Source organism: Dendropsophus ebraccatus, chromosome 7 (genome assembly GCF_027789765.1).
Source record: "Dendropsophus ebraccatus isolate aDenEbr1 chromosome 7, aDenEbr1.pat, whole genome shotgun sequence".
NCBI classification, from domain to species: domain Eukaryota; kingdom Metazoa; phylum Chordata; class Amphibia; order Anura; family Hylidae; genus Dendropsophus; species Dendropsophus ebraccatus.
In genome coordinates, this window is record NC_091460.1 from 4,349,128 (window position 1) to 4,371,344 (window position 22,217).

A 22,217-nucleotide genomic window follows, 5' to 3' on the forward strand; every position below is an offset into this window, starting at 1 on the left:
GGGGCACAGCAGGGGGCATTTTTACTATATGGGGCACAGCAGGGAGTATTATTACTATATGGAGGCTTAGTAGGGGACATTATTACTATATTGGGGCACAGAAGGGGGCATTATTACTATATGGGGGCACAGCAGGGGGCATTATTACTATATGGGGGCACAGAAGGGGCCATTATTACTATATGGGGGCACAGCAGGGGGCATTATTACTATATGGGGCACAGCAGGGGGCATTATTGATATATGGGGGCACAGCAGGGGGCATTATTACTATATGGGGACACAGAAGGGGGCATTATTACTATATGGGGGCACAGAAGGGGGCATTATTACTATATGGGGGCACAGAAGGGGGCATTATTACTATATGGGGGCACAGAAGGGGGCATTATTACTATATGGGGGCACAGCAGGGGGCATTATTACTATATGGGGGCACAGCAGGGGCATTATTACTATATGGGGGCACAGCAGGGGGCATTATTACTATATGGGGGCACAGTAGGGGCCATTATTACTATATGGGGCACAGCAGGGGGCATTATTGATATATGGGGGCACAGAAGGGGGCATTATTACTATATGGGGGCACAGCAGGGGGCATTATTACTATATGGGGGCACAGCAGGGGGCATTATTACTATATGGGGGCACAGTAGGGGCCATTATTACTATATGGGGCACAGCAGGGGGCATTATTGATATATGGGGGCACAGCAGGGGGCATTATTACTATATGGGATCCATCATCCTTGACCCCCATCTTATTATCCATGTTGGAGACCTCCCATCTTATTCTCTCGCTTCCATCCTCCTCCCTCAGCCAGTAATATCATCCTATCAGTCTCCTGCTATGGAGTAATAGTGACTGCGCCTCCTAAAGGAGAAGGGAAAGAACGGACAGGACTGCGCATGTGCACGAGCCCACGGCGGCGCGCAAGGCGAGAATGTGACGTCATCGCCTCGTCAAACGAACACGTCCGACTAATGCGAGCACAAAGATGGCGCCCTCCACCCGCGCTGACTTCCGGGTAACATCTCCACGTGTCATAGGCTTCTTCCGGCTTCCGCTCAGCCAATCAGGAAGCACGGCGGCCGGTAAGTAACAGCCGGGACCCGGGGATCGGTGTGTGTACAGCCGGAGCTGCTCTGGGGATCGGCCGATGGAGTACGATCTGCTCGGCCCTCTCCTCACAGGTCACTGGTGATGTGCTGGCTGAATGGCTGCTCCATGCTAGGACACCTGCCACCTGTATGACGTCATAGCTCGTCAGGGAGCCTCAGGTGGAGGTCATGTGACCCTCATCACAGTCCCCATCCTCCTGCTGGGAGTTGTAGTCCTCTCATCTTCCTCCTCCTCCAGGTGTGCAGGATGACGCGGGATCGGAGGCGTCATGGTGGCGCTGAGCATCGTCCTCCTCCCCTGAAGAGAGCGCCTCCTCCTCCGGAGCGGGAGTGGAGCCGCGTGGTGCTGGTGGCCGTCCTCTCCAGTCTCATTGGGATCGGGGCCTTTGGATACAGCGGATATGTCAAGTGGAGTCAGGCGATGAGGGTGGTGACCCTGCACCCCGCGCCCCCCATCCTGACCCCCAACAGCAGCTCCCCCACCGCATCCCCCCAACTCTTCTGGGGCACATACAGACCGCAGGTCTACCTGGGGATGAAGACCCGGAGCCCCCGCTCTGTGGTCACAGGTACGACTTACACCCCCATATCTGACCCCCATATCTGACCCCCCCTATAACCTACACCCCCATATCTGACCCCCCCTATAACCTACACCCCCATATCTGACCCCCCCTACAATCTACACCCCCATACCTGACCCCCCCTATAACCTACACCCCCATATCTGACCCCCCTATAACCTACACCCCCCATATCTGACCCCCCTACAACCTACACCCCCATATCTGACCCCCCCCTACAACCTACACCCCCATATCTGACCCCCCCTATAACCTACACCCCCATATCTGACCCCCCCTATAACCTACACCCCCATACCTGACCCCCCTATAACCTACACCCCCATATCTACACCCCCATACCTGACCCCCCTATAACCTACACCCCCATACCTGACCCCCCTATAACCTACACCCCCCATACCTGACCCCCCTATAACCTACACCCCCATACCTGACCCCCCTATAACCTACACCCCCATACCTGACCCCCCTATAACCTACACCCCCATACCTGACCCCCCTACAACCTACACCCCCATACCTGACCCCCCCTACAACCTACACCCCCATACCTGACCCCCCTATAACCTACACCCCCCTATAACCTACACCCCCATACCTGACCCCCCTATAACCTACACCCCCATACCTGACCCCCCTATAACCTACACCCCCATACCTGACCCCCCTACAACCTACACCCCATACCTGACCCCCCTACAACCTACACCCCATACCTGACCCCCCCATACAACCTACACCCCATACCTGACCCCCCCTACAACCTACACCCCATACCTGACCCCCCCATACAACCTACACCCCCATACCTGACCCCCCTATAACCTACACCCCCCCTATAACCTACACCCCCATACCTGACCCCCCTATAACCTACACCCCCCATACCTGACCCCCCCTATAACCTACACCCCCATACCTGACCCCCCCTATAACCTACACCCCCATACCTGACCCCCCCTATAACCTACACACCCCCATACCTGACCCCCCTATAAACTACACCCCCATACCTGACCCCCCCCCCTATAACCTACACCCCCATACCTGCCCCCCCTACAACCTACACCCCCATACCTGACCCCCCATAACCTACACACCTCCATACCTGACCCCCCTATAACCTACACCCCCATACCTGACCCCCCTATAACCTACACCCCCATACCTGACCCCCCCTATAACCTACACCCCCATACCTGACCCCCTATAACCTACACCCCCATACCTGACCCCCTATAGCCCCCCCATACCTGAGCTGTGTATAATCTATGTTTCTAGGGCTGATGTGGATCTCGCAGTCGGGGTCGCCATCTCTCCATCACACATGTGAGCAGGGGGATGGGCTCGCCCGCTATGGGTGGCTGATGCACGATGGAGTCAACTTTGGTGTCCAGGAGATTAAGGACAAGGGCTTCTCCCTGAGGACGGAGTTTGTGAAGAGACCCGGAGGCAGCCATGGCGGGGACTGGAGCTGGAGGATTGTGGGAACCCCGGATGTGAGGAAACATGAGTGATGGATGGCCGTACACGGGATGATAGGGGCCGGGGGGTGGTACACGGGGTGATAGGTGCCAGGGGGTGATAGGGGCCGGGGGGTGATACACAGGGTGATAGGTGCCAGGTGATGATACACGGGGTGATAGGTGCCAGGGGGTGATAGGGGCCGGGGGGTGATACACAGGGTGATAGGTGCCAGGTGATGATACATGGGGTGATAGGTGCCGGGTGATGATACATGGGGTGATAGGGGCCGGGTGATGATACATGGGGTGATAGGGGCCGGGTGATGATACACGGGGTGATAGGGGCCGGGTGATGATACATGGGGTGATAGGTGCCGGGTGATGATACACGGGGTGATAGGGGCCGGGTGATGATACACGGGGTGATAGGGGCCGGGGGGTGATAGGGGCCGGGTGATGATACACAGGGTGATAGGTGCTGGGTGATGATACACGGGGTGGTACGTGGCGGGTGATGATACACGGGGTGATAGGGGCCGGGGGGTGATACACGGGGTGATAGGGGCCGGGTGATGATACACGGGGTGATATAGGCCGAGTGACATGTCTGTGTTGGGTGGTCAGCCCCAGGGTGATGTAATGTTCATTAGTCGCTGACCCTCCTCCCTATCCCCCCAGGATCCCTCATCCTTGGCACAGCTGGTGTCCATCATCTTCTATGTGGCCACTGATGGCCAGGGCTCGCTCACCCCTCAAATGGACGGTAGAGATCGCCTGAGCTCAGTAACCGGAACCTCAGAGGAACTCGGCAGATTTATCATCCGCTTTCCCAAACCAGAGGGCGGCATCGGGGCACATATAAGGTATATAACCCCCACACCAGAGGGCGGCATCGGGGGACACATAAGGTATATAACCCCCACACCAGAGGGCGGCATCGGGGCACATATAAGGTATATAACCCCCACACCAGAGGGCGGCATCGGGGGACACATAAGGTATATAACCCCCACACCAGAGGGCGGCATCGGGGGACACATAAGGTATATAACCCCCACACCAGAGGGCGGCATCGGGGGACACAAGGTATATAACCCCCACACCAGAGGGCGGCATCGGGGGACACATAAGGTATATAACCCCCACACCAGAGGGCGGCATCGGGGGACACATAAGGTATATAACCCCCACACCAGAGGGCGGCATCGGGGGACACAAGGTATATAACCCCCACACCAGAGGGCGGCATCGGGGGACACATAAGGTATATAACCCCCACACCAGAGGGCGGCATCGGGGGACACATAAGGTATATAACCGCCACACCAGAGGGCGGCATCGGGGGACACATAAGGTATATAACCCCCGCACCAGAGGGCGGCATCGGGGGACACATAAGGTATATAACCGCCACACCAGAGGGCGGCGTCGGGGTACATATAAGGTATATAACCCCCAAACCAGAGGGCGGCATCGGGGGACACATAAGGTATATAACCCCCGCACCAGAGGGCGGCATCGGGGGACACATAAGGTATATAACCCCCACACCAGAGGGCGGCATCGGGGGACACATAAGGTATATAACCCCCACACCAGAGGGCGGCATCGGGGGACACATAAGGTATATAACCCCGCACCAGAGGGCGGCATCGGGGGACACATAAGGTATATAACCCCCGCACCAGAGGGCGGCATCGGGGGACATATAATCCCTGCTTTTAACATTTTCCGGTGTATAAGACAAACCCCTGAAAATATTCTTAAGAGTCAGGAGTCATTTTATACTCCGGAAAATATGGTAATCTAATAATCTCTTCTCTCTTCACAGTTATAACCACCTGGTGACATCTTGCCCTGGTCTTCATCACATCACAGACGTAGTGCGGAGTAGTATGAGCGACCGCTTTACCCACCCTGCAGCCAGTGCCAGCAGCAAGAGACGTTATTTTGCCCTTGACACCTATCGCCCCCCATCCCAGCCTGGCTCTGATCACTCTCACGTCATATTTCACCAGGTGACCATGTATCTTCCTGGTCAGATTGAGATGCTGTTTGAGTCGGACAGCTTCACGCAGCGGCCGGGACCACTCTCTGGTGCTGCTTTCACTGCCGAACTGGAGATGCTCAAAAAGAACATGGAGGAACGATTCCGAGAGAAGTTCCATCTCGAGGAGAAAGGCTTCATTCCGGAACAGGTCTCATTCGCTCAAGCTTCTTTGTCTAACATGCTGGGGGGTATGGGCTATTTCTATGGCAGCTCTTTAGTCCGCTCACGGTACAATGTGGAACCTGTCCCATATCCACCAGCTCCTCTGTTTACTGCCGTCCCGTCCCGCTCTTTCTTTCCCCGAGGCTTCCTATGGGATGAGGGCTTCCATTTGTTGCTCATCGCTCGCTGGGACCCCAATTTGGCCTGGCAGTCCTTGGGACATTGGCTGGACCTGATGAATGCAGACGGCTGGATTCCTCGTGAGCAGATCCTGGGACCCGAGGCTCAGAGTAAGGTGCCTGCCGAGTTCATAGTGCAGTGGGATGAGAATGCCAACCCCCCCACTTTATTCTTGGCCCTACGGCAGCTGCTGGCGGATGGGACGGTGTCATCAGAAGGATTGCAGTTTCTTCGCAAGGCCTTTCCTCGTTTGCAGACATGGTACAATTGGTTCAATGGCACTCAGGCTGGAACTGTCCCTTATACCTATCGTTGGCGTGGAAGGGATCGGGACACATTGCGTTTCCTGAACCCGAAGACTTTGACATCTGGCCTAGATGACTATCCTCGAGCATCACACCCATCTGACGATGAACGTCACGTGGATCTGCGGTGCTGGATGGCTTTGGCATCTGAGGTCATGGCCACCATCAGTGCGATACTTGGAGAGGATGGGCAGTGTTATAAGGAGTCTCTCGTGTTGCTGACAGACAACACTTTATTGGACAAGCTCCATTGGTCTGAGAGACTCGGTGCATATGCAGATTACGGTAACCACACACAGAATGTTGCCCTGGAATGGGAGCGACCTCGGCCGCTTCCTGGACAAGATCCTCGCAGTGTCCCACCACCAAGATTAATCAGAGCTGTGAGAAAAACACCCAAATTGCAGTTTGTGAGTGCTCTCGGATACGTCTCACTCTTCCCCTTTCTTCTACAGATAATTTCTCCAGATTCCCCCAAACTTGGGCGCCTTATGGATCACATAAGAGATGCCGACAGGTTGTGGACCCCGTACGGTATCCGATCTCTGTCAAAGAGCAGTCCATTGTTTATGCAACGCAACACAGAGCATGACCCCCCATACTGGAGGGGCCCCATATGGATCAATATTAACTATCTCTTGGTCAGGGCTTTGCACAAGTACAGTCAGACTGAGGGAACGTACAAGGAGCGCGCGCTAAGCTTGTATCGGGAGCTCCGCATCAATCTAATATCCAACCTGTACAGACAATACAAAGAGAGTGGATTCCTATGGGAACAATATAATGACCAGACAGGTCGTGGACAAGGCTCTCATCCATTCACAGGCTGGAGCTCGCTAATCGTGCTGGTAATGGCGGAGGAATACTAAGGGTGCATTTACACAGAGAGATTTATCTGACAGATTTTGGAAGCCAAAGCCAGGAATGGATTTGAAAAGAGGGTAGATCCCAGTCTTTCCTTTATGACCTGATCCCTGTTTATAGTCTGTTTCTGGCTTTGGCTTTAAAGATCTGTCAGATAAATTTCTCAGTGTAAACGCAGCATTAGGAGTAATATCAGCATGAGGCCTAGTGCACATGGCTGGGATTTGCCAACAGAGAAGCCCAACCCCAGAAGCAGTGCTTCCTCATACCTCCATGTTTGCAGTATGGCATCTCTGAATGGTACGGCAGCTGGGGGATGGAATACAGCCATGCGTATGAGGCCTTACTGGGGGGAGGAGTGGGGCAGGCACAGGGGCAGTCCCCCCTGGTTTGTGGGAATAAAGCTGAACTAGCATCAGGAGTTGACAGACCTGACTTATACTGTGATCTGGTTCATAATGCGGTCTTGTATCAGACCGGAGTTGACGGATCTGGTTCATACCATCAAACAGGCATTGATGGCTTTGATTCATACTGTGATCTTGATGGGACTTGACGGGTCTGGTTCATACTGTGGTCATAGCCCCTAGCACAATGTACAACACCTCTCATGGTGACTCAGGACTGATGCCGTTGCAGTATCACCCGTGTCCTGCTGGTTCAGGCACCATCTTTGTCATGTACTCAACTCTTATTAAAGACCACTCCTGTTCACCCACCAGTTTGTCTCTCATTCTTTAATCTATTAAACTAAAAATTTCTTTCTATGTTGAGGGCGAGAATTGATGCGCAAATTTCAGCCAAGTAAAGAGCAGCCGATATATAAGTGATCACAGCAGAGCCGAAGCCGCCACCTCCACCAGGCTCTATTGCAGCAGCCATTTTTGTTGTGCTCTTACTCAGTCACAGTCCCTGGTCTTTTCTTCTTCTGAGAGTTTTTCTTAGGGCCCTATTACACAGAAGAATTCTCGTGTGAATTATCGCTATATGGTTTGTATTTAAATAATTATTTTGTGTAAATGCAGGCAACGAACAATGAATCTTCATTCGTTTGATGCTGACACCAAAACCATTGTCAATCATTCACTCTTATTCCTAATTCGGTCACTAATCGTTCAATGTAATTCCACATTGTTCTATATCTACATTGTCATATGGTGGACGGGTTAACGATAAAAGATCTCATTAATAGTTAAAAATCAACTAGTTTAATAGGAGTCTAAAGGTGCGTTTACACGTAACGATTATTGTGCGAATTTGCGCGATAACTATCGAATTTGAACGATAATCGTACGTATAAACGCAGCGAACGACGAACGAGAAATCGTTCATTTTGATCTTTCAACATGTTATCAAATCGTTCGCAAAAAATTCGCAGATCGTTCCGTGTGAACAGTCGTTTGCCGATTTAACTAATGTGTGAGATAGGCTTAAGCAATCGCAAAACGATTTTCCGTACGATAAATCGTACCGTCTAAACGCTGATCGTTATGGAAAAAAAAATCGTTACTCCGACATCGTTAATCGTACGATCAGGCCAATTATCGTTTCGTGTAAACGCACTTTTAGGGTCCTATTACACAGGCCTACTACGGCACGATCACTTCAGTAAACGACCACCAATCTGTTAAATCGGCGCTTGTTTACTAGACCTATTAAACGACCTGATAATCGGGCAGAACATCGTTAGCAATGTCCATGCAGCTCTTGCCTAAACACCTGACTTCTTACCTCTCCCAGTCTTCTCTCCTGTTCTCCGTAGATTCCTAAGCGGCCTGTCGGCTGACCTGGTGAGGTGTCAGGTGTTTGGGGAATCGCCAGCTGTGCATCGCTATTACTTGCAGCGATGTGCGGTCGGCGCCCAACAATTTTAGGTCCAAGCCTAAAACGATTTGCTGATGATCGGATTCGGCTGATTATAGCTCTGTGTAATAGGGCTCTTAGTGTCTAACTCAATGAGTGAAGAGTGAGCTACGGTACTTTGTTAGTGCTGTCGCCCTCAACCCCCTTGTTTGACTATATCGTAACTTTTTTTTTTTCTCTTTATAAAGGTACAAAGACAGCAGGTGTCTGCCCCTGTAGGTCCGCACATTGTTGGTAGTAAGACAGCAGATGTCTGCCCCTGTAGGCCCACACATTGTTGGTAGTAAGACAGCAGGTGTCTGCCCCTGTAGGCCCGCACATTGTTGGTAGTAAGACAGCAGGTGTCTGCCCCTGTAGGCCCGCACATTGTTGGTAGTAAGACAGCAGGTGTCTGCCCCTGTAGGCCCGCACATTGTTGGTAGTAAGACAGCAGGTGTCTGCCCCTGTAGGCCCACACATTGTTGGTAGTTAGACAGCAGGTGTCTTCCCCTGTAGGCCCGCACATTGTTGGTAGTTAGACAGCAGGTGTCTGCCCCTGTAGGCCCGCACATTGTTGGTAGTAAGACAGCAGGTGTCTGCCCCTGTAGGCCCGCACATTGTTGGTAGTAAGACAGGTCTCTGCCCCTGTAGGCCCGCACATTGTTGGTAGTAAGACAGGTCTCTGCCCCTGTAGGCCCGCACATTGTTGGTAGTAAGACAGCAAGTGTTTGCCCCTGTAGGCCCGCACATTGTTGGTAGTAAGACAGCAGGTCTCTGCCCCTGTAGGCCCGCACATTGTTGGTAGTAAGACAGGTCTCTGCCCCTGTAGGCCCGCACATTGTTGGTAGTAAGACAGCAGGTGTCTGCCCCTGTAGGCCCGCACATTGTTGGTAGTAAGACAGCAGGTGTCTGCCCCTGTAGGCCCGCACATTGTTGGTAGTAAGACAGCAGGTGTCTGCCCCTGTAGGTCCGCACATTGTTGGTAGTAAGACAGCAGGTGTCTGCCCCTGTAGGCACGCACATTGTTGGTAGTAAGACAGCAGGTGTCTGCCCCTGTAGGCCCGCACATTGTTGGTAGTAAGACAGGTCTCTGCCCCTGTAGGCCCGCACATTGTTGGTAGTAAGACAGCAGGTGTCTGCCCCTGTAGGCCCGCACATTGTTGGTAGTAAGACAGCAGGTGTCTGCCCCTGTAGGCACGCACATTGTTGGTAGTAAGACAGCAGGTGTCTGCCCCTGTAGGCCCGCACATTGTTGGTAGTAAGACAGCAGGTGTCTGCCCCTGTAGGCCCGCACATTGTTGGTAGTAAGACAGGTCTCTGCCCCTGTAGGCCCGCACATTGTTGGTAGTAAGACAGGTCTCTGCCCCTGTAGGCCCGCACATTGTTGGTAGTAAGACAGCAAGTGTTTGCCCCTGTAGGCCCGCACATTGTTGGTAGTAAGACAGGTCTCTGCCCCTGTAGGCACGCACATTGTTGGTAGTAAGACAGCAGGTGTCTGCCCCTGTAGGCACGCACATTGTTGGTAGTAAGACAGCAGGTGTCTGCCCCTGTAGGCCCGCACATTGTTGGTAGTAAGACAGCAGGTGTTTGCCCCTGTAGGCCTGCACATTGTTGGTAGTAAGACAGCAGGTGTCTGCCCCTGTAGGCCCGCACATTGTTGGTAGTAAGACAGCAGGTGTTTGCCCCTGTAGGCCTGCACATTGTTGGAAGTATTTTTTTGTTACAGAAGGTTTTATTGGGGGTCATAAAAATCTTGTTCAGTGACTGAGGGCAGTTTAATAAAACAGGATCCATTGATTCCTATAGTTCATGACTTTTTAGTTTCACCAGGTTACTAAAAGGCTGTTAAATAATAAAAAGGCGGCGGCTAAGGAAACACAAAACAATCTGCAGTGACAGGGAAGGCAATTATTTAGCTACTTCAGTGAGTAATAAAATGGTGTTTATTGGGCAAAACGACTCTCGCCTCCTACAAGAAAGGAAAAAGACGCTAAAAACTAATTCTAAGATTCTTTGTTCCTAAGTTCCTTGTTTAAAAAATAAATAAATAATCAAGTGCAGCCATGGTCAATTATCTACACGGCCCAAACGTTAACCTGTTAAGAAAAGACCAGCAGAGATTGTTGCCTCTTACCCTTTGTCATGGATAATAGTGGAAGTGCAAGAGGAAGATGGTGAATTTACTGGGACCTTTATAGAAAATTACCCCAGTAGAGTAGTGACAAGGTGATTTTAGGGCTGTTAGAAAGCCCCCTCCATCACGTCGCTGTTGGCAAACCCCGGAGGGTCCCCCTCCATCACACCACTGTTAGTGAGCCCTCCGATGATCCGTCTCCATGGTGCACAGACATCTCTTATTCTCTTCATTTAAAGGGGCAAAACCAGGTCTGAGTAGTACTCACACAGGCCATTCCTTCCCCCAAATTCTGTAGTCTACCACAGTAAGATCGGAAGAAATCTATGACCTTGTCTGGACAGTGCCGGTGGTCCAGAGGCTCACAGACTGTGCACACTTTCTAGGTTCTGTCTTGTTTAAGCTGTTACTAAAGACAGGTTTACCCTACCAACAGGCAGTGGACAGCAGATTAAAAGGAAGATAGAGACCAAGTAGCCAGCTGTTTTCTGGGGTAAAGAGTAATTTTTGGAAAATTAAATCTACCAATTTGTTACATATCACATGGAGGAAAATTGTTTGAAATGGCAACAACCATTTAAAATTATATTGGCAATAGCTTTAGCTTACTGTGTGACCACCAACAAGTATCGCCGGAAAAAATATATCAGGGTTGGAGCATTGTGAGACACTTTTTTCTGCAACCTGACAAGCTGTACATTACCCTTTCATGCTACATGCACAACTCAGCACTAAGCAGACGTCAAGATCTTTTTCAAGGGGTGATCTAGACTATTTATCTGACACTTATCCAGTCCTCAGGTTGGGTGTGATTTTGCAGCTTAGTTACACTCAATGAGTGGAGCTGAATTGTAGTTCACAATCTGAGGACGGGTGGCGCTGTTTTTGCAGGAAAGTAGCTGTGCTTTTTGTAATCTTAGATAACCCCCTTTAAATTATAGTAGTAGATCTCCACCTCTTAAATGTTGCTTTCCTCTGGTCTAAGAGTAAGGGTGGGTTCACACTACGGAATTCTCACGGACAATGTCCGCGGAATTCCTTCAGCTGGCCGCCCGCACATCTGGGCGCCTTTCCGCCAGCCCCATAAACACCATTCTATGGGCCGGCGTATTCCGCTATACGCTGAAAGAAGTGTCATGTCACTTCTTTTAGCGGATCGCGGAATACGCCGGCCCATAGAATGGTGTCTATGGAGCCGGCGGAAAAGCGCGTGCCCGTGCGGGCGGACAGCTAACGGAATTCCGAGGACATTGTCCACGAGAATTCCGTAGTGCGAACCCGCCCTAACAACAGCTTAGCCACAGAAAATTATGCAGTGCAGCCTCTGAGTGCCAGGCACAAGAAATGTCTATCCTGAACTCACCATCTCACTAAAAATATATAAAGAAAAGCAGGGAACAATCGTACAGTAATGGCAACACTTGTGGGTTTGGATATGATGTGGAGATCACATGCGCTACGGCCCGCGTCATCCATTGCACAGGTCCTGGCCGCCACATGTGCATGTGCCGTTCAGCTGAATGGTTATGCAGCCTGGAGACACAGCACCCCGGCTTCCACCGACTAGAACGTAGTAGACACATAGGCGTCAGATTCCCGAGGAGGTGTTGCTTTATACTGTAAACAGCTTTATTTGGTGGTAACGCACACTCCATCGTATACAATAGTATATATATAGAACCCCCCACACACACGCACTGTTAGGCAAGTGTAGACTTCACCATTACTGGCCATATGAAGAACGGACTAGGATGGATCTACGAGAAAGCTCATGGCAGTGAATCCCACTGTGGGGAACGGGGGGCCCAGCACAAAGCCCCTTACCGCTCCTGCCCATCACTTGCCCATACATCAGGTCTAATAAGGTCATTCACCAGTGAAGGACACGGGCAGATTGTCAGCAATAGTACCCTAGGACCTGCAGCATCAAATAACCGTCCAATGCCACCCTACCGCTGGCAGGGTACACAGCACCGCTACATGTATTCGTCTGCTGCTCCGCCCCCTCATTAGACTTCCTAATTACAGAGTCCTACCTGTGATTACATAAGCTATGATATAGCCCCTCCCCCACCCATTAGTTGGTCTGTGTATACCCCCTCTCTCAGGGTTTTTACCCCCTTCCCCTTGGCTGGTCCAGGTAAATCAGTGGCACTCCCATGACTTCTGCCCCTCCTAGGTCTCGGCGGGTTACACGGGCTGGATGGGCGAGTTTGGTTCTGTGTCTCCCTTCTCCATTGGAGATTCTGTGGATTTATTCCTCTGTGCACAGGCTGGATCATCGTGCAGTGGCCCACTGTCTTCTCCCTCCTCCTCCTCTTCCTCTCCCCTCACCTGGCAGAGGCACACCTCAATCCCCGAGTCCCCGGTCAGCCTCCTCTGCCGATAATGTTCTTCTTCTGCCTCCTCGTCCTCCTCCTCAATGTCCCAGCATTGGTGAGAATCAAAGAAATCCACATAGGAGGAGAAGGCAGTCTGCTTGTGAAGGGAGCGCTCCTGGCCACAAGCCCCTTGCTCTTCCTCCTCCTCCTCGGGGGTATGATCCCAGCTCCTGCCGTCACTAGCTGCGCTGCCAAGGCTGGTGCCAGTCTCGTCTGTCACCTGGACGGAGTAGGAGCTGCTGCCAGATAACATGCAGCCGGATGTACACGAGCAACTGCTGGAATGGTCGGAGCTGGGGGAGAAGGATGGAGGGTCCGATGGCGGGGGTGGGGGAGGAGAAGATGACGGGAGCCCCAGCTGGCTGAGGACGGAGCTGTATGGCGGAGGAGGGGTGGTGGGCCGATAAGCCACTTCCTCATAGGCTGGAAGCTTAAAGGAGGACAACACCCCTGCGGAAGAGACCAAATTATGAACATGTGACTCTCAAATACCAAACAAGAGTAACTACAGTATTCTCTATCACAGGGTCCCTGGGGCAACCATACTGCACTACCACACTGGATCCCCAGAGCCACAATACTGCACTACCACACTGGATCCCAGAGCCACAATACTGCTCTATGACACTGGATCCCAGAGCCACAATACCGCTCTATGACACTGGATCCCTGGTGCCACAATAATGCTCTACCACACTGGATCCCTGGTGCTACAATACTGCTCTATGACACTGGATCCCAGAGCCACAATACTGCTCTACCACACTGGATCCCTGGTGCTACAATAATGCTCTACCACACTGGATCCCAGAGCCACAATACTGCTCTACCACACTGGATCCCTGGTGCTACAATAATGCTCTACCACACTGGATCCCCAGAGCCACAATACTGCTCTACCACACTGGATCCCTGGTGCTACAATAATGCTCTACCACACTGAATCCCCAGAGCCATAATACTGCTCTACCACACTGGATCCCCAGAGCCACAATATTGCTCTACAACAATAAATCCTCATGGCCACAATACTGCTCTATGACACTGGATCCCCAGAGGGACAATACTGGTCTAAGACACTGGATCCCCAGAGCCACAATACTGCTCTACCTCACTGGATCCCCAGAGCCACAATACTGCTCTACCTCACTGGATCACCAGAGCCACAATACTGCTCTACCTCACTGGATCCCCAGAGCCACAATACTGCACTACCAGACTGGATCTCTGATGCCACAATACTGCTCTACCTCACTGGATCCCCAGAGTGACAATACTGGTTTATGACACTGGATCCCGGATGCCACAATACTGCACTACCACACTGGATCCCCAGAGTGACAATACTGGTCTATGACACTGGATCCCCGATGCCACAATACTGCACTACCACACTGGATCCCCAGAGCCGCAATACTGCACTACCACACTGGATCCCCAGAGTGACAATACTGGTCTATGACACTGGATCCCCGATGCCACAATACTGCACTACCACACTGGATCCCCAGAGCCGCAATACTGCACTACCAAACTGGATCCCCAGAGGGACAATACTGGTCTAAGACACTGGATCCCCACTACTCTACAGACATAACAGATCCCGGGGGGTAACCACACAGACAGTAACACTACTATATGATATTGCCATGGATGATACTCACTAAGGTCCAGCATAGATGGTGGGTAGTGGCAGGCACGGTGGTAGGCAATGAGGTTGATCTCCCGTTGCCTCTGTTGGTGCTGCAGGCGCAGTTTGGCGCGGCGATGGCGATAGGCGCAGCAGCAGCTCAGCAGGATGAGAACAGTCCAGAGGAGCCAGAACCCTGTGGAGGACACATGATGGGTGATGTAGTGCGAAGAGCAGGCAGCGTACCATACTACAATGGCGCAGAGGGTAACGGGAGACTTACACCACAGCTCGTAGTAGTAGGTGCAGCATCCACTCTCCCCGCAGCAGTGTCCACTCTCACACACATACGGCTTATTGTTCACACCCGGACAGTGCTGCTGAGCCAGGAGAGAGAAGAGCGAAGGGTTACTGACCGGGCGACCGACCATGTGGAGGCCCACAGTATGCTATACAGAGGGAGATGCAACTGGGTGCCAGTCGCTGCCATAGGAAGGGGCCCCCCGACCAGTGCTACCCCTCCTCACAGCCCCCCCGACCAGTGCTCCCCCTCCCCACAGCCCCCCCGACCAGTGCTCCCCCCTCCCCACAACCCCCCCCTGACCAGTGCTCCCCCCTCCCCACAGCCCCCCCCCCCGACCAGTGCTCCCCCCGACCAGTGCTCCCCCTCCCCACAGCCCCCCCGACCAGTGCTCCCCGACCCACAGCCTCCCCCCCACCCAGTGCCCCGCCTCCCCCCCCGACCAGTGCTACCCCTCCCCACAGCCCCCCGACCAGTGCCCCCCTCCCCACAGCCTCCCCCCCGACCTGTGCTCCCCCTCCCCACAGCCCCCCACGACCAGTGCTCCCCCCTCCTCGCAGCCCCCCCGACCAGTGCTCCCCCCTCCCCACAGCCCCCCCGACCAGTGCCCCCCTACCCACAGCCTCCCCCCGACCAGTGCCCCCCTACCCACAGCCTCCCCCTAACCGTGCTGGATGCCCCCCTTCTTACTACAACAGGTGGCAGGAGGTGTGCGTCATACATGTCTGGTCCCGCAGTGAGTTCCCCTGCCGTGTGTCACACAGTATAATGTCCCCGGCCCATCCCCGCTGTGTACAGTAAATACAGAATAACAATGTGCAACAGGAGCCGATCCAGCCCGAGCCGTCCCAGAGCGGAGCCGCCAGGAGCCTCAGGCCTCAATGCTGCATGTGCCCTGAGGAGGCCGCAGACCGAGGCATGAAGTACAGAACCAGATGAGACCCCGCAGTATAGAGAATGCCCCCCACCAGATGAGAGAGACCCCCAAAGTACAGAGAGACCCCCACCAGATGAGACCCCGCAGTATAGAGAATGCCCCCCACCAGATGAGAGAGACCCCCAAAGTACAGAGAGACCCCCACCAGATGAGACCCCGCAGTATAGAGAATGCCCCCCACCAGATGAGAGAGACCCCCACAGTACAGAGAATGCCCCCCACCAGATGAGAGACCCCACAGTATAGAGAATGCCCCCCACCAGATGAGAGAGACCCCCACAGTACAGAGAGACCCCCACAGTACAGAGAATGCCCCCCACCAGATGAGAGACCCCCACAGTACAGAGAGACCCCCACAGTACAGAGAATGCCCCCCACCAGATGAGAGACCCCCACAGTACAGAGAGACCCCCACAGTACAGAGAGACCCCCACAGTACAGAGAGACCCCCACAGTACAGAGAGACCCCCACAGTACAGAGAATGCCCCCCACCAGATGAGAGAGACCCCGCAGTATAGAGGGGGACACTCAGCTCTCGGGGGCCCCTGGATACACTCAGCTCTCGGGGGCCCCTGGATACACTCAGCCCTCGGGGGCCCCTGGATACACTCAGCCCTCGGGGGCCCCTGGATACACTCAGCCCTCGGGGGCCCCTGGATACACTCAGCCCTCGGGGGCCCCTGGATACACTCAGCCCTCGGGGGCCCCTGGATACACTCAGCCCTCGGGGGCCCCTGGATACACTCAGCCCTCGGGGGCCCCTGGATACACTCAGCCCTCGGGGGCCCCTGGATACACTCAGCCCTCGGGGGCCTCTGGATACACTCAGCCCTCGGGGGCAACTGCTCTCTGGATACACTCAGCTCTCGGGGGCCCCTGGATACACTCAGCCCTCGGGGGCCCCTGGATACACTCAGCCCTCGGGGGCCCCTGCTCTCTGGATACACTCAGCCCTCGGGGGCAACTGCTCTCTGGATACACTCAGCTCTCGGGGGCCCCTGGATACACTCAGCCCTCGGGGGCCCCTGGATACACTCAGCCCTCGGGGGCCCCTGGATACACTCAGCCCTCGGGGGCCCCTGGATACACTCAGCCCTCGGGGGCCCCTGGATACACTCAGCCCTCGGGGGCCCCTGGATACACTCAGCCCTCGGGGGCCCCTGGATACACTCAGCCCTCGGGGGCCCCTGCTCTCTGGATACACTCAGCCCTCGGGGGCAACTGCTCTCTGGATACACTCAGCCCTCGGGGGCCCCTGGATACACTCAGCCCTCGGGGGCCCCTGGATACACTCAGCCCTCGGGGGCCCCTGGATACACTCAGCCCTCGGGGGCCCCTGGATACACTCAGCCCTCGGGGGCCCCTGGATACACTCAGCCCTCGGGGGCCCCTGGATACACTCAGCCCTCGGGGGCCCCTGGATACACTCAGCCTCTCGGGGGGCCCCTGGATACACTCAGGCCCTCGGGGGCCCCTGGATACACTCAGCCCTCGGGGGCCCCTGGATACACTCAGCCCTCGGGGGCCCCTGGATACACTCAGCCCTCGGGGGCCCCTGGATACACTCAGCCCTCGGGGGCCCCTGGATACACTCAGCCCTCGGGGGCCCCTGGATACACTCAGCCCTCGGGGGCCCCTGGATACACTCAGCCCTCGGGGGCCCCTGGATACACTCAGCCCTCGGGGGCCCCTGGATACACTCAGCCCTCGGGGGCCCCTGGATACACTCAGCCCTCGGGGGCCCCTGGATACACTCAGCCCTCGGGGGCCCCTGGATACACTCAGCCCTCGGGGGCCCCTGGATACACTCAGCCCTCGGGGGCCCCTGGATACACTCAGCCCTCGGGGGCCCCTGGATACACTCAGCCCTCGGGGGCCCCTGGATACACTCAGCCCTCGGGGGCCCCTGGATACACTCAGCCCTCGGGGGCCCCTGCAGAGTTCCGGGGCTCGGGGCCCGCTCGGTGGAGTGTCAGCTCCCGGGGTCACCCCTATGCCGTAGGCCGTTACTTTCATCCGGGTCACGTGCTTACCGGGTGTCCCGGGCTCTCCCTCCTCTCCCATAGACCGGCGCTGGTCCCGGCCACCTCCATGTTGTCACAACCGCCGGTCTTGCTTCCTCTCCCCTGCCCGGGACCCCGGCTCCATGGCCGCCATCTTATTCCACCCGGCGGCCGCTCGCATAGCAACAGAGCCGACTCCGCCCACTAGGAGTCGCCGTCCAATCAGCGCCCGCAATAAGAGGCGAAGCTCGATAATTGGCTGAGTGACGTCACAAGCCGTTAAAGACTTTTCTAGGAAGTAGGCGGGAATAACAACGCCACGTAGGTGATTGACAGTCTAGCTATCAAATAAGAATACAGCTTCCGCCACTTCCGTTCTCTCTCGTACGTGCCTTAAATGAGCCGTGAGTGGCGGTCGTCTCCGCCAATAGGAGAAGGCGGATATTTGTTTTTATTGAAGCTGAGCGCAGATTGGCTCAGAGTAGAATTGGGGCGGGTGTGCACTACAGTATAAATACTGTGAGGAGCAGATTCTCTCAGTGTTGAGGTCTGAGTGTGTTTGTGCTCAGTGGGCGCCATGACAGAGGTTGTCATGGAAACCATGGGGATTGGAGGGAAACCAGTCAGGCTTTCAAGGCCTCATAGAGGTGGCATTCATGTAGCTGGTCAGTATCTGTGGTATGACCTGAGGCCGTGTTATTATAGTGTATTACGCTCTTTTGGTTGCACTTAGATTGACTTTAAAACCAGTTACCAATATTTGACATTTTTTTCCTGGAAAATTTAGGCTTTGTCAGTGAGGGGTGTCGCTTATTTTGCTGAGGTGTGGATTTTTTTTATTACATAATTCCTCAGGCCCTCTGGCGGTGATAGAGTTAATATCCCACCTGGGGGTGGGACTTTCTGGGACTGTCCTTTAAAAACCAGAATTTGTTGGCAGACTGCTGAAGCCAAGCTCTACCAGTCATGAGAGTGGTGGACTTGCTACATGACTGCTGAAAATAGCCAAGCTCTACCACATCCATCTCTCTAAAAGTCATGAGAGTGGGGGACTTGCTACATGACTGCTGAAAATAGCCAAGCTCTACCACATCCATCTCTCTAAAAGTCATGAGAGTGGGGGACTTGCTACAGGACTGCTGAAAATAGCCAAGCTCTACCACATCCACCTCTACCAGTCATGAGAGTGGGGGACTTGCTACAGGACTGCTGAAAATAGCCAAGCTCTACCACATCCACCTCTACCAGTCATGAGAGTGGTGGACTTGCTACAGGACTGCTGAAGATAGCCAAGCTCTACCACATCCACCTCTACCAGTCATGAGAGTGGGGGACTTGCTACAGGACTGCTGAAGATAGCCAAGCTCTACCACATCCACCTCTACCAGTCATGAGAGTGGGGGACTTGCTACAGGACTGCTGAAGATAGCCAAGCTCTACCACATCCACCTCTACCAGTCATGAGAGTGGGGGACCTGCTACAGGACTGCTGAAGATAGCCAAGCTCTACCAGTCATGAGAGTGGGGGACCTGCTACAGGACTGCTGAAGATAGCCAAGCTTTACCACATCCACCTCTACCAGTCATGAGAGTGGGGGACTTGCTACAGGACTGCTGAAGATAGCCAAGCTCTACCACATCCACCTCTACCAGTCACAAGAATGGGGGACCTGCTACAGAACTGCTGAAGATAGAGAAACTCTATAAACTGGGGACCCTACTAGTTACAAACACAGCGGTCCCTCATCCTTGTCCCCAAAGGGAGTGAAGAAGAAAGTTCTGAATTGCTGCTGGAGCCTCTACCAATCATATTAATGGGGATCCCTTGTCCACCAAGCTACCCAACTACAATAAATAGCAATGCTTTATACCACAGTGATGGCACCAGCCACAAGAATGGGGGTCCTTTGTCTACTAAGCTATGAGACTGCAGAAGACACCCAAGCTGTTCCATTGGGACCCTCACCAGTAATAAGAATGGGGGACTGCAAATGGTGGCCAAGCTATGGACCAGGACTGCTAAAGATAATAGAGCAAGGCATAAACTCTTCTTTGATGTAGCCTTGTACAGAGATATAGCTGTGTGGATGAGCCTACCTCCACCTAGGGGTTCATTCACAGAAGATAGTTACCTATAGGAATGAATACTGATTATCCAACTACATTAAGCATCAGACCAAAAAGGGCAACCAGTCAGCCCTATTCCACGGAACTTTTTTGAACGATTATCGTTCATAAAATCGTTAAAACGACCGCTCGTTAACGATATTCGTTCTGTGGAATAGCTGTAAACGAGCGAACGACAACAGCGAAATCGTTGTTGAGTTGTTCACTATTTTTTTTTCAACATGTCGAAAAAAAATCGTTGGGTCTTTCAACAATTCACTAATATTTTTGTTGAATAAAAAATCTTTCCGTCGTTCTTGAAATGTCTACCTACATTTCCCCCACGTTTTAAACGACGATGTAACGACTGAAAAAAAATCGTTACACTACAGATATCGTTCACGTTCCCACACGTATTATGTGTTATCGTTCGCTTAAAAAAATCGTTAAGTGCTCGTTAATGAGCGGTCGTTGGAGCAAGTCTATGAACGATAATCGTTCCCTAAAATATGGCTATTAGTCCATCACCAGAACTGGGAAACGTCGAAAAGCAGACATGTCCTATAAAAAGCAGCCTGTAAAGACTGTCTGTGTCTGACTATTACCTCTAGACATGTGGATTTCCTTGATTTTCAACATAAATCTATTGATCATCAGGGATCCCTGTTGTCACTATACAGTCGATCAACTGTGGATAGACCAGCAGTAGTTACAGGCTGGAAAACCCAGGGGAACTGTCAGTAGGCTAGACAAATAGTCTAGATTTATCTAACCTGCTGATAGTTCCCCTTTAAAACGTGTCTGTCACAGTGGAGACTTTGCAAATACTAAGAAATTTAGTTTTTTTAAAATTTTCAATTTGACTATTTTAGATCCTGACATCTTGCACTTCTCTTTCTGCCCACTTGGCTTAAAGGGGTAGTGCGGCGCTAAACAATTATTCACAAAATAACACACATTACAAAGTTATACAACTTTGTAATGTGTGTTATGTATGTGAATGGCCCCCTTCCCCGTGTTTCCCCCCACCCACGCTAGACCCGGAATTGTGGTGCATTATACTCACCGCATCTCGTGTTGACCCTCGTCTGCCATCTTGGGACAATAGCGTAGTCTTCGGGAGGCCGGCCGAGCTGCTCCATCCGTCACTCATGCCGGCCCCTCTCTGCCGCGTCATAATTGTGCTCAGCTGCGATTGGCTGAGCACAGTTATGCTCAGCTGATCGCAGCTGAGCTGCTGATGACACGGCACAGAGGCGCCGGCATGAGGGACGGTCGGAGCGGTCCGGCCGGCCTCCCGAAGACTACGCCATTGTCCCAAGATGGCGGACGGGGGTCGACACGAGATGTGGTGAGTATATTGCACCACACTTCTGGGTCTAGCATGGGTGGGGGGAAACACGGGGAAGGGGGCCATTCACATACATAACACACATTACAAAGTTGTATAACTTTGTAGTCTGTGTTATTTTGTGAATAATTGTTTAGCGCCGCACTACCCCTTTTGAAGGGCTACTCCAGGCGAAATCAATTAAGATATGTTACTGCCAGACAAAAGTTTTGAAAATGACTAATAGACACTTATTATTGGAAATGCACCTGTAGTGCATTTTCCCTGCACTTACTACAGCATTTCCTGTTCATATCTCTGTAAAATTGGTGACGTCACGTCTCATCTGCTCCAGCGCCGGCGGCTCCTCTTTCTTCAGTCCGTCCTACAGGAACACCCCCTACATCCTCCCCCAGCTCCCTGTACCTATCTCTACTTGTCCCTATGCCAGCTCCCTCTGCTCCCAGCTAACTTTTACAGTTCTCCCCTGAGCACCCCTCCATCCTCCCCCAGCTCCCTGCACCGTTCTCTGTGCTGGCGGCCCCCAGCACTGCTAGTCTGGCAGCCGCCGGCTCCCACTTCTCCCCACAACCCTTTACAGTTCTCCCCTCACCAGGGATCACCCCCGCCGGCCTCCCCTAGCTTCCTGACCCCTTACCCGGTTGCAAGCACCTGCCTCGTGCCAGCATCCGCACTCACCCCGTGTCCGGCAGCCGCCGGCTCCCACTGCTACCTCTGCCTGCTGTAGGGATCACCCCTGCCAGCCTCCTGCAGCTCCCTGCCCCCCTCCCAGGCTACAAGCACCCACCCAGT

At 53.3% G+C, this 22,217-nt stretch overlaps 2 protein-coding genes across 3 annotated transcripts; one reads left to right on the top strand and one right to left on the bottom strand.

The window, feature by feature from the left end:
* The first annotated feature begins 1,010 nt into the window (after positions 1–1,010).
* MOGS (mannosyl-oligosaccharide glucosidase) lies at positions 1,011–7,460 on the top strand. 2 transcript variants are annotated; one of them, XM_069977066.1, is made up of 5 exons: positions 1,011–1,098; positions 1,364–1,694; positions 2,994–3,211; positions 3,857–4,041; positions 5,010–7,460. In XM_069977066.1, exons 2-5 carry the CDS (start codon positions 1,373–1,375, stop codon positions 6,742–6,744), a joined length of 2,460 nt encoding a protein of 819 aa, XP_069833167.1. In that variant the 5' UTR covers positions 1,011–1,098; positions 1,364–1,372; the 3' UTR covers positions 6,745–7,460. The 2 variants fall into 2 exon arrangements, with proteins under 2 accessions (XP_069833167.1, XP_069833166.1); XM_069977065.1 differs by lacking the exon at positions 1,011–1,098 and having other exon boundaries at positions 1,105–1,694.
* A 4,862-nt stretch (positions 7,461–12,322) lies between these two features.
* On the bottom strand, positions 12,323–18,186 carry WBP1 (WW domain binding protein 1). Its single transcript, XM_069977067.1, has 4 exons — positions 17,998–18,186; positions 15,010–15,111; positions 14,761–14,922; positions 12,323–13,546 (listed from the first exon to the last, which is right to left on the bottom strand). The coding sequence occupies exons 1-4, from the start codon at positions 18,056–18,058 to the stop codon at positions 12,906–12,908; spliced, it is 966 nt and encodes a 321-aa protein (XP_069833168.1). The 5' UTR covers positions 18,059–18,186; the 3' UTR covers positions 12,323–12,905.
* Between the last annotated feature and the right edge of the window lie 4,031 nt (positions 18,187–22,217).

What these genes read in the sequence shown, in the direction of transcription:
- WBP1 (XM_069977067.1), bottom strand. Translation starts at nt 18,058, where the DNA reads ATGGAGGTGGCCGGGACCAGCGCCGGTCTATGGGAGAGGAGGGAGAGC. An exon ending in GGAGAGCCCGGGACACCCGG is followed by an intron (nt 15,112 to 17,997) that starts TAAGCACGTGAC and finishes TCTCTCTCCTGG; the next exon opens with CTCAGCAGCACTGTCCGGGT. An exon ending in CTACTACTACGAGCTGTGGT is followed by an intron (nt 14,923 to 15,009) that starts GTAAGTCTCCCG and finishes TGTCCTCCACAG; the next exon opens with GGTTCTGGCTCCTCTGGACT.
- MOGS (XM_069977066.1), top strand. Translation starts at nt 1,373, where the DNA reads ATGACGCGGGATCGGAGGCGTCATGGTGGCGCTGAGCATCGTCCTCCT. An exon ending in CCCCCGCTCTGTGGTCACAG is followed by an intron (nt 1,695 to 2,993) that starts GTACGACTTACA and finishes CTATGTTTCTAG; the next exon opens with GGCTGATGTGGATCTCGCAG. An exon ending in GGATTGTGGGAACCCCGGAT is followed by an intron (nt 3,212 to 3,856) that starts GTGAGGAAACAT and finishes CTATCCCCCCAG; the next exon opens with GATCCCTCATCCTTGGCACA.